At 37.8% G+C, this 13,439-nt stretch overlaps 1 protein-coding gene across 1 annotated transcript; it reads left to right on the forward strand.

Moving 5' to 3' along the window:
- Positions 1-10,939: 10,939 nt before the first annotated feature.
- On the forward strand, positions 10,940-11,839 carry LOC119781369 (gamma-crystallin M3-like). Its single transcript, XM_038281776.1, has 3 exons — positions 10,940-11,099; positions 11,200-11,442; positions 11,515-11,839. The coding sequence occupies exons 1-3, from the start codon at positions 11,070-11,072 to the stop codon at positions 11,788-11,790; spliced, it is 549 nt and encodes a 182-aa protein (XP_038137704.1). The 5' UTR covers positions 10,940-11,069; the 3' UTR covers positions 11,791-11,839.
- Positions 11,840-13,439: the final 1,600 nt, after the last annotated feature.

The raw sequence follows: 13,439 nt of genomic DNA on the forward strand, positions 1-13,439 counted from the left end.
TGCCCAACATCAGATGTTGCTGTCAGTTTGTGGTTGTGTTCTAGAGTGTCCACTGTCAACCAGATGTGCTGGAAGTCATTGGAAACAGAGAGTTTTCCAGCAATGGGCACGGCAACTTAGGTTAAAAAGTCAAAAAGGTGCTTTTTTAATTGTGTTTTATTTTGAAATGACACATCAGATGTTGTTGACAGTTTGTGGTTGTGTTCTAGAGGTGTCCCTCTGTCAACCAGATGTGCTGGAAGTCATTGGAAACAGAGAGTTTCCAGCAATGGCACGGCAACTTAGGTTAAAAAAAGTCATAAAAGTGCTTTTTTAATTGTGTTTTATTTTGAAATGACACATCAGATGTTGCTGTCAGTTTGTGGTTGTGTTCTAGAGGTGTCCCTCTGTCAACCAGATGTGTTGGAAGTCATTGGAAACAGAGAGTTTTCCAGCAATGGGCACAGCAACTTAGGTTAAAAAAGTCAAAAAGTGCTTTTTTAATTGTGTTTTATTTTGAAATGACACATCAGATCAACGGAGTCTTTCAGTATAAATACAAAGTCTAAAACTCGAAGCCGTTGTAAATCTATTTCCAGTAGATTAAACATGGACCGGATGCGCGCTACATGGACCGGATGCACGCTTTTATTGTGAAAGCAGCACGTAAATGGCGGTACCATAATGTCTTGAGCTGTCGCGCATGTGAAAATCGAGAGCGGGCTGTTATTTTCGAAGAGGGGCTACCTTTACCGCAGTAACCAGAGAAAGGTGACAGAGACAGTGCTGCGGCTGGTGATGTTGAAATTAAAATCATATCCAAAGTTGATTCCTCATTAAGATAAGCCAAAGTTATTCAAAAGGGTATGTAAGAAAATATATTTTCTTTAGTTTTGTAAAATATAAGTACCGTTGAAAGCTTTGTTTTTGTGTGTTACACTGTTTTTGTGTGTTACTTTCTTGCCGTGCAATACGTGACACCCCTCCGAGTCTGGTCAAGTAGCAGACTGGGAGGGGTGTCACGTGTTGCAAACTTATAGCGCAGTGGTATAGAAATAGAAATTATAGAAACAAAATGTTTCACAGCAGTTTTTTCAGGAACAGAATCAGGTTTATTGACATTGTCAGAGAAGGAGTTCACAAACTAGGGATTTTTTTATGGTACAATCGTGCAAGATCACACATATAATATGGAATAGGGTAAATAGAATTATAAAAATATCTAAACACTGTGGCAATATATAAGCAATATCTATACCGTATATCCAGGTCTGGGACGGATTTTAGCAGGGGCTTACCGGGGCTGCAGCCCGGGGCCCCGGCATTCCCGTAGGATTTATATTTTTGTGAATGGATAGTGTCAGAATTTACCGTATTTTCACGACTATAAGCGCACATAAACGTCTTTTTATCCCTTGAAATGTGCGGCGCGCCCTTTGGTAAGGAGACCAGGTGGGGTTTTTTTCCACTCATCAACATCGCTGTTGATGCAGAAGCAGCGAGTTTACATGCAAAGTCAATGGTTGATGCGCATATACGTACAGTAGGCGCAGCAAAAGGTCCCGCAGCGCATTTTAAGCATTTGACGCGCGCTGCTGCTGCTCGAGATGGAAAAATTGAAGTTTAGCTGCTGGAAGCGCCGCATCAATCAGAGAAGCTGATCTGGGAGCTGACAGCAAGACAGACACATCGCTCTGATGACATATGATTTTAAGGAAAATTAAAAGGGCTGGATGGATGAGGAAATGATGAAAGCGTGGCTGAGGCAGGCTGGTTTTTACAGGAGTTATTGTTGATATAGTGCATTATTATAGAGTCTGGTGGCAGCAGGAACGAATGACCTGCAGTAGCGCTCCTTCTTACAGACAGGGTGTCTACTGTAAGTCTCTGACTAAAGGAGCTGCTCAGCTCCTCTTTTTATACAGGCTCATGCGTGAATGTCCAACGAATAACTCCAATTGTTGTTTCAAAAATAGAAAACCTGGTTACATTCTAACTTTCATTACTTTATAAAAAAAAAAAAAACATTTAAGGCAACTCGGCCACAGTTGGGATTGAACCCACAAGCTGATGAACCACAGAGCACTCAGCTTAACCACTGCGCTATAAGTTCGCAACACATGACATCCCTCCCAGTTTGCTACTTGACCAGTCTGGGAGGGGTGTCACGTATTGCACGGCAAGAAAGTAACACACAAAAACAAAGCTTTCAACGGCACTTATATTTTACAAAACTAAAGAAAATATATTTTCTTACATACCCTTTTGAATAACTTTGGCTTATCTTAATGAGGAATCAACTTTGGATATGATTTTAATTTCAACATCACCAGCCGCAGCACTGTCTCTGTCGCCTTTCTCTGGTTGCGCTACAGTCCGTATCCCCGGCTCCAACTTAATTAATTTTATTTTTCATAGAATAATAGCGATGCAGATAAATAGAAATAACAGTTCTCAGATAAGATCGGAGGTGTATCTATAACTACTATCAATCTATCTATAAATATTTTCATGAAATAAGATTATGCAGTCCCAATGTTAAATTAATTCATTAACTTTATTTTAATCAAAAACAAAATAAAATAGAACAATATCGCACCAAGATCCCCAATAAACCTGCTTTTCAGTTGACTGCAGGCCCACAAACGTACAGACAGGGTGTCTACTGCAAGTCTCTGACTAAAGGAGCTGCTCAGCTCCTCTTTTTATACAGGCTCATGCGTGAATGTCCAACGAATAACTCCAATTGTTGTTTCAAAAATAGAAAACCTGGTTTCATTACTTTACATTCTAACTTTCATTACTTTATAAAAAAGCGATAATAATAATAATAAAAAAAAAAACAAAAACATTTAAGGCAACTCGGCCACAGCTGGGATTGAACCCGCAATCTGTTGAACCACAGATCACTGAGCTTAACCTCTGCGCTATAAACTCGCAACACGTGACACCCCTTCCAGTCTGCTACTCGACCTATGTAATCCTGACTCATGGGACGCCGAAATGGAGTCAGACTGCCACCTAGTGGCTATAGTAGTCACATGTTTTTCACACAATACGTGAAACACGCGGAGCGTGAGTGAAGTGTCCATTTCCAACCAGCGCCCACTGTATAAAGAAAGGTGCTGATCCCAGCAGCACAGCTGATATTTCTGTCCATGATGGAGTCACAGTCAAACAGGAACAGATGAGGCGAAGCTACTATGAGAGAAAGCAGAGAGAGCAGAACGTTAGAGATTGAACTCAGATTCTGCAAAGTGGGAGAATAGAGATAGAATGATGAAATAGGGGTCCCTATGTCCTCCGGCAGTCTAAGCCTATAGCAGCATAACTATAGAGATAGCTCAGGATAACCTGAGCCACTCTAACTAGAAGCTTTATCAAAAAGGAAAGTTTTGAGCCTACCCTTAAAAGTAGACAGGGTGTCTGCCTCACAGACTAAAACTGGTAGTTGGTTCCACAGGAGAGGAGCCTGATAACTAAAAGATCTGCCTCCCATTCTACTTTTAGAAATTCTAGGAACCACTAGTAAACCTGCAGATAGAGAGCGAAGTGCTCTGTTAGGAACATAAGGAACAATCAGATCTCTGATATCAGATGGAGCTTGGCCATTTAAGGCTTTATATGTGAGAAGGAGGATTTTAAATTCTATTCTGGATTTAACAGGAAGCCAATGAAGAGAAGCCAGGATAGGAGAGATATGATCTCTCTTTTTCATTTTCATCAGAACCCTGGCTGCAGCATTTTGGATCAGCTGAAGGCTTTTAACTACAGTTTGTGGACTTCCTGATAGTAAAGAATTACAATAGTCCAGCCTTGAAGTAACAAATGCATGGACTAGTTTCTCAGCATCACCCCTGGACAGGAGATTTCTAATTTTTGCAATGTTCCTCAGATGAAAGAAGGAAATTCTAGAAACCTCTTTGATATGGGATTTAAATGACAGGTCCTGATAAAAAAAAAACACCAAGATTTTTTACTTTATTATCTGAAATCAGTTTAATCCCATCCAAATGAAGTGATTCAAGATTCAAGAGACTTTATTGTCATTCACATCACGTGTTACATGAGGTAGAACGAAATTGAGAGTCACGGCCCCAGTTACATCCGAATATAAAAAAATAAAATATAAAAACTAGCTACAAGATCAAATTATATAAATAGAAAAAATATTTACAGGTATATAAAAACAAGAAGTAGAGAATAAAATTTATATTAATAGGAATGTACAGGATGGATGAAGTATGAGTAATGTAGCAGCGTGGGAAGATACATTTAGCAGTGCAACATTTTAAAGTGACTGAGTGTAAACTGCAAATACAGTGTCATTGGGGGGGTTAGGGGTTGAAGTGACCAAGTTATTGTTAGGGACAGTTTGAGACTGACTAATCAGCTTATTTTTCAAAGACTCTGGTCCAAAGACTATAACTTCTGTTTTGTCTGCATTTAGGAGCAGAAAGTTAAGAGTCATCCAGGTTCAAGACATGCCTGTAATCTATGTACTGGGTTGGCTTCATCTGGATTATAGACAGATATAGCTGAGTATCATCAGCATAACAGTGGAAATTAATCCCATGCTGTCGAATAACTCTACCGATTGGGAGCATATATAGAGTAAAGAGAATTGGTCCTAGCACCGATCCCTGTGGTACTCCACAGGTAACCTTTGAGCATTAGGAAGATTTATCATTAACGTGATCAAACTGAAATTGATCAAATAGATAAGATTTAAACCAGTCTAGTGCTGTTCCTTTTATTCCAACAAAATGTTCTAGTCTTTCTAAAAGAATATTATGGTCAACTGTATCACATTGCTGACCTACAAAGTTCCTGCTCCTCCAACGTCGGACCCCATTGATACTGTGCCACACACACCGGCCCCCGAAAAGTACCTGTGTCACACACCAGCCTCTGAGCCACCCCCTTAGAGACCGCCTGCTTTGTCCAATAGACTCTGCTTATCAGACTGCATGCTTGCGGGAATGTCTTATGAAAGGGAGTTCTAGTTAAAGAGGAGAGTTCTCACAACCAACTTTGGAGCAAAACTTCATCCTCTACCCCAATGAACATGGTTAATGAAAAACAGGAACATTGTTCTTCAATGTCCAAAATTATTATCTTTGAAAACTAGATAAAGTTATTTGAACATTAATGGTTAATTCTTCCATTTCCTTATGATTCCTACATATGTACGTTTTAGTCACTGAACACTTTGAAAATGCATTTAACATTCCCAGACTGTTGTGGAAAGTGGACTCCATAGTGCAGCATTCCATTACCCACTTTGTGAATTCAACCAGACATTCAATAACAAAAATATCCTCAGTCACATAAGGACACAACTACAACAAAATGAGAGAGTCTGCTCAAAAATCATCACTACTGTACAAATGTTTATTCTGCCTTTAAAACCCATAGAATTAGGCGTTATCCTGATGGTGATATTTTAGACTATAATTCTGAAGCTATGCATGAAGAAACTGTTTGCAATCCTTTACAGCAAAGTGTTAAATGATTGGAACTCAGTGTTCTAATCCTTCTGATTTCACTCATGACTCAGGGGAACTTTAAGTTCAGTTAAGAAACAACTTAGCTTACCTCTTTTTAAAAATATTATTGTTCTTCATGTGTCAGAAACAGCCATACAGAACATTGTAGATCACTTGTTGCAAATAATTTCACTTGTAAGATAATCCATTAACAACACTGTGCGGCAGCTTAGTCTATCAGTGAGTGAATTAATTGAATGAGTTGATGGCAGCGGGTTTGAACACCAGTTCTGTCTTTTTTCGTTTTCATGTTTTGTGCTTTTTAAGTGCCTCCCTTTTTTGGTTTTATATACCATTCTTGATTATGTAAACTATTGAATGGGCTTTGTTTGCACAAAGAAGCCCCTGCCTTCTTAATAACTTGGAATATAAAGGGCTGTGCATGCTCCAGCAGCAGTGTTTCACAGTGAGCTTGTCGCAGGTATTTTTGATGTATGCCCAATATTGAAGAGTGGTCTGCACTATGTTATTCCATGCTACAACGCAAGAGGGACAATCACGGACCAGCTGTGGGTTTAGATATGACTGAGGCAGTGAGGAAGTGGAGAAATGCAAGGGGCAAGTTTGTGCGAAAACGGAGGGACATGAGGGCTAAAAAGAGCGGGGATCCAGGTGGAAAAAGGGTCCCAGCGTTGTCATGCACCTCACGAGTCGGTTTCTACAATGACGGTCATACAAACAAAACAGGCCGGTAAGGTACCCAACAGGAAATACGCATCGTGTAGAGTGGATGTAGATTTGACCAATCAGAGGCCTCCTGTGTGCGGTCACCTACAATTTCTACCTACAATTCTACAATTTCTACGACACACAGACGACCTGGTTTCTGCCTAGGCCAGCCTTAAGTCTTGGGCAAAGTTGCAACGATATTCTTTTTTAAGACATGTTTGTATTTCGTAAAGCAAAACAAATTGAAGGTGTGAGAGAAAGCATCTCCACCCTTTGAGTCTTTCAACAATATTTTTGAGGTTTCATAGAAAAGCTGATTATTTTCTAGCACCTAGATTACTGCATAGTCTGCCCTGTTTAAATTTAGACTTTACATTCATTTCTTTAGTTATTGCTACATACCGTATTTTCACGACCATAAGGCGCATCGTACTAAAAGGCGCAGTCTCAGTTATGTGTGCCATTACTGTATTTAACACACGTAAGGCGCACCGGACTATAGGGCGCGGGTTTTATACACAGGTACATGTCCTCTACTACGTTTAAATACCTCTACTGCGTATTTAAAAATAGAGTATGTAGAAAACTGAGTATGATTGTGCTTTATTCATGTATTTATTACAAAGTATTAATCAAACCCATCAAAGTCATCATCCTCTGTTTCTGAATTAAACAGCTGCGCTACATGAAACATGCCAATTTCCCCTTCTTCGCTGTCAGAGTCACTTTCCGTGCCGCGCGGCTCCTCGGAAATAATGCCGGCTTTTGCAAAAGCTTGAACAACAGAGCCAGCAGACACGTTAGTCCAAGCATCTACAATCCATCCGCTAACGGTGGCATAACTTGCCCGGCGTTGCCTTCCACTTTTCGTGAAACTGTGGTCTCCGTTGTTCATCCATCGTCCCACGCCGCTCGCAGCCTTACTTTGAACGGCCGGTTCACACCGATGTCGAGCGGTTAAAGTTCCTTTGTCAGACCTCCTGGAATAACAGCGAGCACAGCGTTCATTTGATTCATCTTGTTTTTCACGTCGGCTGTGATATGGGCACGCATGGAGTCACAGATTAACAGCAATGGTGATGTGTGGAAAAAAACACCTGGTCTCCTCACATACACCTGCCTCAGCCACGCTTTCATCATCTCCTCATCCATCCAGCCCTTTTCATTTGCCTTAATAACGACTCCAGCTGGAAAAGTCTCTTTAGGCAAAGTCTTTCTCTTAAAAATCACCATAGGCGACAGTTTCTGTCCATTTGCGTGGCAGCCAAACACAACAGTAAACGACACCTTTTCATACCCCGTTGTGTGTATCGCTACAGTGCTGGTCCCCTTCTTTTCCACCGTGTGATTCACCGGGATGTCGAAAGTGAGCGGCACCTCGTCCATGTTGGTGATGTGGCTTGGCTGGATGCGTTTGTTGGCGATGTGTTTGCTGCAGTAGGAGTGGAAGCTCGCCAGCTTTTCATTTTAATACACCGGACGTTGCTGAGCTACTGTAGTCCTGGTCCGGATGGAAAAATTGCACTCATAGGTGTGTCTCTGTCATTTTCAGGGTTGTTATGTCAACAATGTTCTGCATAAAGCACATACCTGTTCTTTTATACACAATCCACGCCCACACTTCCCCCTTTAACGTTCTCATGGCGGTCTCAACAACGTCCGCAGTAACAACCCACATAGGGCGCGCCGCACAACTAAAACATATTTTCTTTAGTCCCACTGTTTTTAATATTCTTTTTTGTTTCTGCATTTTTTATTTTATTTTATTTATTTTTTCCTACTTGCTTTGATTCTGTTTTATCTTCCTGTATTTTAATCATATAAAGCACTTTGCATTGTCTTTGTACTCAATTGTGCTATACAAATACATTTGCCTTGCCTTGACTTGCCTTGTGACTATGGGCCATGAAAGCTGCACTGCTGCAATATCAGCAATCGAGTAATGCGATTCCATTGTCAGTATACCAGAGGCTTGGGAGCTTGAGGGGTCTTCAAGCTCCCATATATATTAGATTATATATGATTGCTTTTTCTAAGTTAGAAAAAAAAATTAATATACATATGGAAGAATTTCACTAGGTTTTACGTCACTAGTATCCTATTACTGACCTGAAAACATCTAACTTTATTTTAACATTACTTTTTTTCTGTGTGCAGTATCTGATGTTGAGGATGATGAAGAGGAGGCGTCCAGCTCCCCTGAAGCAGCCAGTAGTAGGGAGAGAAGAAAAGGGAAAAGGAAGGTGCCAATTATAATGTACTACTGCTTCAGGGGAAGGTTGACATTTTTGGACGAGCTGATTGGCTCATGGAGAAAGAGCAGGAAGTGGTATCTGACAGAGCTGCATCGTTTTGTGACTTTGTCGACATTGTTGTAACAAACAGCTACCTGTTGCACAAGGAGCTGTGTGGCAGATTGGATCACCAGCTGCTGACCTACCAGGCTTTCAGGAAGTTGTGTATTTTAAGGGCCTGTCAGCACATCCCTGTGGCCATTGCTGTGTGTTGTTGAATCCTACTTTTTTGTATCATGATAACGAATATTATTTGAATGCTGTTATAAAGTTTCAATAGACTAAAAGAATGATTTAATATATGAACATGGTCTTGTAAACCTTTAAGTGTGATTATAAGTATTTGGAATAGGTAAAGATTTTTTTGCTATGCTAAAAATATTTAATTTTAATGTACATTTTTTTTCTCTAATGGTTCTGAATGTGCACATTTTTGTACATTTAATTCTGTTTACAAAGACCTGTCCAGGGTGTGCCCCGCCTCTCGCCTATAGACACTGGAGATAGGCACCTGCACCCCTCGCAACCCCCAGCTGGATTAAAGCCTGACAGAAAATGGATGGATGGATGATTCTGTTTACATAATTTGATGTATTTCAACAATGAAGATTTGGACAAACTCCAAATAAATGTTCGCTGGTTTAAAATTATTTTGTGCAACTTTTTAACAACAATCTTTTCGAGGGACAGATCAATGATTTTTCTGTATTTATAAAAATATGTGTAAATACATTTTTTTTTCTATTTTCCGTTAGTTAATTGCCCTTTTTTTTAGGGTTTTATTAGTTAAGATGTCAATGATTTTTCTGTATTTATAAAAATATGTGTAAATACATTTTTTTTTTCTATTTTCCGGTAGATAATTGCCCTTTTTTGGGGTTTTATTAGTTAAAATATCAATGATTTTTCTGTATTTATAAAAATATGTGTAAATACATTTTTTTTTCTATTTTCCGTTAGTTAATTGCCCTATTTTAGGGTTTTATTAGTTAAAATATCAATGATTTTCCTGTATTTATAAAAATATGTGTAAATAAATGTTTTTTTCTATTTTCCGTTAGATAATTGCCCTTTTTTGGGGTTTTATTAGTTAAAATATCAGTGATTTTTCTGTATTTATAAAAATATGTGTAAATACATTTTTTTTTCTATTTTCCGTTAGTTAATTGCCCTATTTTAGGGTTTTATTAGTTAAAATATCAATGATTTTCCTGTATTTATAAAAATATGTGTAAATAAATGTTTTTTTCTATTTTCCGTTAGTTAATTGCCCTTTTTTGGGGTTTTATTAGTTAAAATATCAATGATTTTTCTGTATTTATAAAAATATGTGTAAATACATTTTTTTTTCTATTTTCCGTTAGTTAATTGCCCTATTTTAGGGTTTTATTAGTTAAAATATCAATGATTTTCCTGTATTTATAAAAATATGTGTAAATAAATGTTTTTTTCTATTTTCCGTTAGATAATTGCCCTTTTTTGGGGTTTTATTAGTTAAAATATCAGTGATTTTTCTGTATTTATAAAAATATGTGTAAATACATTTTTTTTTTCTATTTTCCGTTAGTTAATTGCCCTATTTTAGGGTTTTATTAGTTAAAATATCAATGATTTTCCTGTATTTATAAAAATATGTGTAAATAAATGTTTTTTTCTATTTTCCGTTAGTTAATTGCCCTTTTTTGGGGTTTTATTAGTTAAAATATCAATGATTTTTCTGTATTTATAAAAATATGTGTAAATACATTTTTTTTTCTATTTTCCGTTAGTTAATTGCCCTTTTTTGGGGTTTTATTAGTTAAAATATCAATGATTTTTCTGTATTTATAAAAATATGTGTAAATAATTTTTTTTTCTAATTTCTGTTAGTTAATTGCCCTTTTTTGGGGTTTTATTAGTTAAAGTAGACTTATTTCATGCAAATAATAAAAAAAATAGTATGGAAGGCTTGAAATGATGTAAAAATGTTTTAAAGAAAAGCTCTACAGCACATGAAATTATTATTACTTTGTTTTACGGTTGGTCAAAAAAAGGGTTAAAAACCTCCAGTTAATTAATAATTATGCAACCATTTTTCACAAAAAACATTCTTTCTCTACTTTAAATTTTAAATTGGAAATATGAATTTGATTGGATGATCGAGGGATCCAGACGGTTGGATAGGGCTGATTAATTTTACTATTACACAAGTGTTGTGGTCATAGATGGAAGTCTGCATATTCCCCTTTATCTAGGAGTGTGTTCTACTCAGAGTAAATCCAGTCTTTAGGCATATGTTGTTTTTTGCTGGGAGGGGGGGGGAGCAGGGGAAGCGGATAGGAAGCATAGATAAAGAATGCTTTGTTTAAGCTTGACATGATGTGTGTTGTCAGGATGTATATCTAAAGTCTTTGAGGGCCCAGACATCTGATTATGTTAAAGAACTGCAGCCATTAAAGGGCTCTATACCACACTGCAGAGTAAGGGTTTTAAACAATGGGGGGGCCACTGATTCTGTAGGGGAGAGTCAGGTATAAAACATGGGTAAAATCAGACAGAGGAGCATTGCAGCATTATCAGCAGCATTGAACCTACAACCATGGACACAGTTGACATGAGCAAGGGCAAGGTAAGCTTCGAAATATCCAGGAATGTGAAATTATTTGTTGATAAATAGATATTTTAAAAGTAAATCTGTATTTTTCCTTGATGCAACCCTTGTTTTGCAGATTATCTTCTATGAAGATAAAAACTGCCAGGGTCGCTCCTATGAGAGCAATGGTGACTGCGCCGACATGTCCTCCCACCTGAACAGGTGCAACTCCGTCAGAGTGGAGTATGGATTCTTCGTGGTCTACGACCGCCCCAACTTCACTGGAAACCAGTATTTCATTAGAAGAGGAGAATTTGGTGACCATATGAGTACGATGGGCCTGAGTGGTGGGATTAAATCTTGCCGTATGATCCCCTTGGTAGGTATAAAGAGAAAAATTTGATATTATGATTTTTGTTTAGCGTCATTGAGTAATTATCCTTCCAAACAGTACAGGGGAGCCTACAGGATGAGGATCTATGAGAGGGAGAACTTCGGTGGTCAGATGTATGAGCTGATGGATGACTGTGAAAACATCATGGATCGCTACCACATGTCCGACTGCATGTCCTGCCACGTGATGGACGGTCACTGGATGATGTACGAGCAGCCCTTCTACAGAGGCAGGATGATGTATCTGAGGCCCGGAGAGTACAGGAGCTTCAAGGAGATGGGATACGGAGGCATGAGGTTCATGAGCATGAGGAGGATCACGGATATGATGTAGAAGCTACAAAAAGATAAAGAAAGAAATAAAGGAAATTAAACCAAAAGAATTATCACGTGTCTTTGTTCTTTAAGGGATGTATTAAAAATGTATTAAGTGAGAATATAGGGCAATGTGAACACACAAATTGTTAATCTGAATTAAAATCCACTATGAGAAAATTAAGCTTGGGAATTTAGTTTGGATTGGTCTTTAATCTGATGACACAACGGCAGCAAGGGAACCTGCAATTTTTTAAAAAAAAAAGTACTTTATTTGTATTGAAAATACAATTTTCCCCAAAAAATATAAGTTTGGATTTAATGATATAAATGAAAAAGTAAATTTATATATTTTTTTCTTTCCACCCCAGCTCTCTGCACCTGTACTTATAGCATATCTTCCATCACCGTCTCCTAACCTGTCTAACTCGTGACTCCTATGTATTTAATTCTGAATATGACGGGACTTTTACTTTAACAGCTATTTATTTTCATTAGGGTTTAATAAAGGATTTTAAAATTTGTTTGAATTATTTTTGAGTCTTCACAGGGTCACAAGTTGTGATAAATAGATTTGGAAAACTGTTTTCCTTGGGCCTTGTTCTATATGCGTGATAAATTCCTTTATACAGAAAGCTTGTCCAAACCCTTGATGGGAAGAAATTGATGCTGTTGGAGCTTTTTTCTTTATTTTTAATTTCAAGCATAACTCTATAACAATTGTGTCCTTTTTTATTTTCTGTGGACCCGATCGCTTTTGAATATTTTTTTCTTACAGGTAGCCTAAAGTAAAATATTGAAATGTAGGGTTACAGTTTTTTTATTTTGCTACTAGATTAATCTATTGGTTGCTTTTACATAACAGATGAATATTTGGTATTAATAATTGGAACCAACCCCTGCTGTAGTGATAGATGTAGCTCAACTAGTGACTTTAACATGAGGAACAGAGAACAAGTAGCTAGAGAAGTGACAAGAGCTAAACGAAGAACAGGAGACAATAGAGAAGGAAGAGCAAACAATTTTCCCTGTGGTAATCAAGACACCCAGAGCAGTGTGAGTGGTTAGCTTAGTAGGTTTCTCTAAATTGTTCTTTGGTGTGAGTGTGTGTGCATGGTTTGTGTGTTGCTGTGTTGCACTGCGATAGACTGGCAACCTGTCCAGAGTGTATCCGCCTCTCACCCATAGACTGCTGGAGACAGGCACCGACCCCACCGCGACCCTGACAACGACTGAGCGGGATAAATGGATGGATGGATGGATGGATGGATGGATGGATGGATGGATGGATGGATGGATGGATGGATGGATGAATTATTTATAATTGCCTGAGAGGTAGCAGCATTAGAAGCTGTGTTTAAACATTCATATTCATATATATATATATATATATATATATATATATATATATATATATATATATATATATATATATATATATATATATATATATATATAAATGTACACTACCATTCAAAAGTTTGGGGTCACCCAAACAATTTTGTGTTTTCCTGTAAAGTCACACTTTTTCACCACCATACGTTGTGGAATAAATAGAAGATAGAGTGAAGAAATTGACAAGGTTAGAAATAATGATTTGTATTTGAAATAAGATTTTTTTTACATCAAACTTTGCTTTTCTCAAAGAATCCTCCATTTGCAGCAATT

Source organism: Cyprinodon tularosa, unplaced genomic scaffold, assembly GCF_016077235.1.
Source record: "Cyprinodon tularosa strain WSP-4 unplaced genomic scaffold, ASM1607723v1 ctg1755, whole genome shotgun sequence".
Taxonomy (NCBI): Eukaryota; Metazoa; Chordata; class Actinopteri; order Cyprinodontiformes; family Cyprinodontidae; genus Cyprinodon; species Cyprinodon tularosa.